We start from the raw sequence: 2,819 nt of genomic DNA, 5'->3' as shown, positions 1-2,819 counted from the left end.
CACACTTTTATTTCGTTGTAGACTAGTCGTATTTTTCTATTACGGCTGAGAACTCTCTGAGCCCGTGAATTTGATTTTTTTCCCATTACTGTTTATGCTTAGTAAAATTAATAATAAAAGAAAATTATGGTTTTTGTAAAAAAAGACTTTCTCTTTCATATATTTCAAAACCTGTTGTGCAAGAAATACAGGGGTGGCTCGATCTCTTTGAATAGCTTGTAATGTTAGAATAACGTAAGCTTGTCTTTTGACCTTGCTTGCGTCTTGGCTGCCTTGAACAAGGTTGACAAGATAGCTGTGGCCAGCGATGTAATGTCCACCCTTGTATGTCTTCCAGGATACTGATGCATTAGCAGCAATACGTGATAGTGGATTTATCAGGACATTAAAGTGTGTCACGCAGCCAGCGGAAGCAGCGCCGTCGTCCACGCAGCAGCCATCATGGATACCTCATGGGCTAGTCTGAAGGTGAAGCTCATCCCCCCGATCACGCGCACCCTGCAGGACTTCAAGTTCAAGAGCATGACGCCGGTGCAGGCGGCATGCATCCCGATGCTTCTCAGCCACAAGGACGTGGTCGCCGAGGCCGTGACGGGCAGCGGCAAGACGCTGGCCTTCCTGATCCCGGTGTTGCAGATCCTGGAGAGGCGCGAGCAGAAGCTGAAGAAGCACGAGATCGGCGCCCTGGTGGTGTCGCCGACGAGGGAGTTGGCCACGCAGATCCACGAGGTGCTGCAGGGCTTCCTCAAGCACCTGCCCGACCGCACGTCCATGCTGGCGGTGGGCGGCTCGTACCCCAGCGAGGACGTCGACCGCTTCAAGGCGAACGGGGCGCACATCCTCATCGGGACGCCCGGGAGGCTGGAGGACCTGCTGGGCCGCCAAATAGCGGACTGCGGGAGCTTCGCGGACGGCGTGCGCGCCCTCGAGGTGCTCATCCTCGACGAGGCCGACAGGCTGCTGGACATGGGTTTCCACTCCACCATCAGCACCATCATCGCCTACCTGCCCAAGCAGAGGAGGACGGGCCTGTTCTCGGCCACGCAGACCTCGGACGTCGTGACCCTTGTGCGGGCAGGCCTCAGAAACCCAGTGCAGGTCAAAGTCAAGGAGAAGGACGCCACGGGCGACGAAAGGACGCCAAAAAGCCTCATGAATTTTTACATGGAGTGTGAACCTGATAAGAAGTTCGCAACCCTCCTCGCTGTGTTGAGGGAGAAGAGGAGTGAGAAGTGCATGGTGTTCTTCCCCACGTGTGCGTGTGTGGAGTACTTTACGATTATTCTGAAGGAGACCTTGAAGAACATGAAGATCCTGTCCCTGCACGGCAGGATGAAGGACAAGAGATTCAAGATCTTCGACGAGTTCCGGTCCCTGGCGAGCGGCGTCCTGCTGTGCACGGACGTGATGTGCCGCGGCGTGGACATCCCCCGCGTGGACTGGGTGATCCAGTTCGACCCGCCGTCGTCCGCCACGGCCTTCGTGCACCGCTGCGGCCGCACCGCCAGGATCGGCAACGAGGGCAACGCCATCGTCATGCTGCTCCCCTCGGAGACGGACTACGTGGAGTTCATCCAGATCAACCAGAAGGTGACGCTGCGCCGCCTGAGGCCGCCCGCCGAGGTGCCCGACCTGCTGGCCAAGATGCGGAGGATGCAGCTCAAGGACCGCAACGTGATGGACAAGGCCAACCGCGCCTTCGTGTCCTTCATCAAGTCGTACGCCAAGCACGAGTGCAGCCTCATCCTGAGCGTGAAGGAGCTCAACTTCGGCCACGCGGCCACCAGCTTCGGCCTCCTCAGAATGCCCAAGATGCCCGAGCTCAAGGACACCACCGTGCCGGACTTCACGCCGGTCGAGGTCGACTTCAACGCGATCCCGTACAAGGACAAGCAGAGGGAGCAGAGCCGCCAGCGGAAGATGCAGGAGTACGAGCAGACGGGCGAGTGGCCGGGCATGAAGCCGCGGAAGCGCAAGACGGAGGCGTGGTCGGAGCAGAAGGACAAGAAGCGCAGGAAGCAGCGGAAGAAGGAGCTCAAGGAGATGAGGGCCAAGAACAGGTTCACAGCCGAGGAGCAGGACGAGGTGAACGAGGACTTCCGCCTGCTCAAGAAGCTGCAGAAGGGGAAGATCAACAGCTCGGCCTTCGACAAGCACTTTGGCCTCGACGATGACTGAGAGCTGACGGCTGGAGGCTTTAGAGTCAAGTAAACGAATTGCTGTGGTGTTGCAACCCGCCCAGAATTGTTTTTCCTCATAAAAATTAGTTATGTATTGTTTATAGAGGATATTTTTCCAAGATGCCCTGTATGCGTGTGTATATATATTATTGAAATTTTGTTTTGTTGACTTGTCTTCATTTTATACATTGGACCATGTATTCATCATTCACTTTTTCTGTAATTTCATAAATACATTATCATTTTGGTAAATTCTTGCTGATTTTCCTATCGAGAAGATTCCATGGTTAAAAAGATAAGTAGAAAAAGGTACTAGGCCTAATGACACACCGAACTATGCACTTTATACATTCCGGGGTATTATTTAAAAATGATAATTACCTCCTTCGGGCAAAATTTCATGAAAGTTTATCTCGAGGTTGGAATATTCCTTATACCACTCCGTCTCCAGTTATTCTGTTTTTGTATAGACAACAAAAGTAAGTGTATTGAATCTACTAAATCAATAATAATGATGTTTAGTACATACATATGATAACACCTTAACACGTATGGGTATGGTTTTAAAGTTTGTGCAGGCGAGACAGTGCAATACATGTTAGGATATAGTTGAACGCCATCGCGATTCAGCACACTTGC

General features: G+C 52.5%; 1 protein-coding gene across 1 annotated transcript in view; it reads left to right on the top strand.

Annotated features, from left to right (window-relative positions):
- Nucleotides 1-2,432, top strand: part of LOC119591949 (ATP-dependent RNA helicase DDX55-like) — a 5,642-nt gene extending 3,210 nt beyond the window's left edge. Inside the window, exon 2 of the mRNA XM_037940704.1 lies at nucleotides 338-2,432. Within this exon, the coding sequence (XP_037796632.1) occupies nucleotides 442-2,178 (1,737 nt within the window). The 5' untranslated portion in view covers nucleotides 338-441 and the 3' untranslated portion in view covers nucleotides 2,179-2,432. The remainder of the gene's footprint in view (nucleotides 1-337) is intronic.
- The last annotated feature ends 387 nt before the right edge of the window (nucleotides 2,433-2,819 follow it).

The sequence above is a fragment of the Penaeus monodon genome, chromosome 29 (genome assembly GCF_015228065.2).
Source record: "Penaeus monodon isolate SGIC_2016 chromosome 29, NSTDA_Pmon_1, whole genome shotgun sequence".
Classification (NCBI taxonomy): Eukaryota; Metazoa; Arthropoda; class Malacostraca; order Decapoda; family Penaeidae; genus Penaeus; species Penaeus monodon.
The sequence above is the reverse complement of the archived record's forward strand: the minus strand, read 5'-3'. Positions and strand labels throughout refer to the sequence as shown.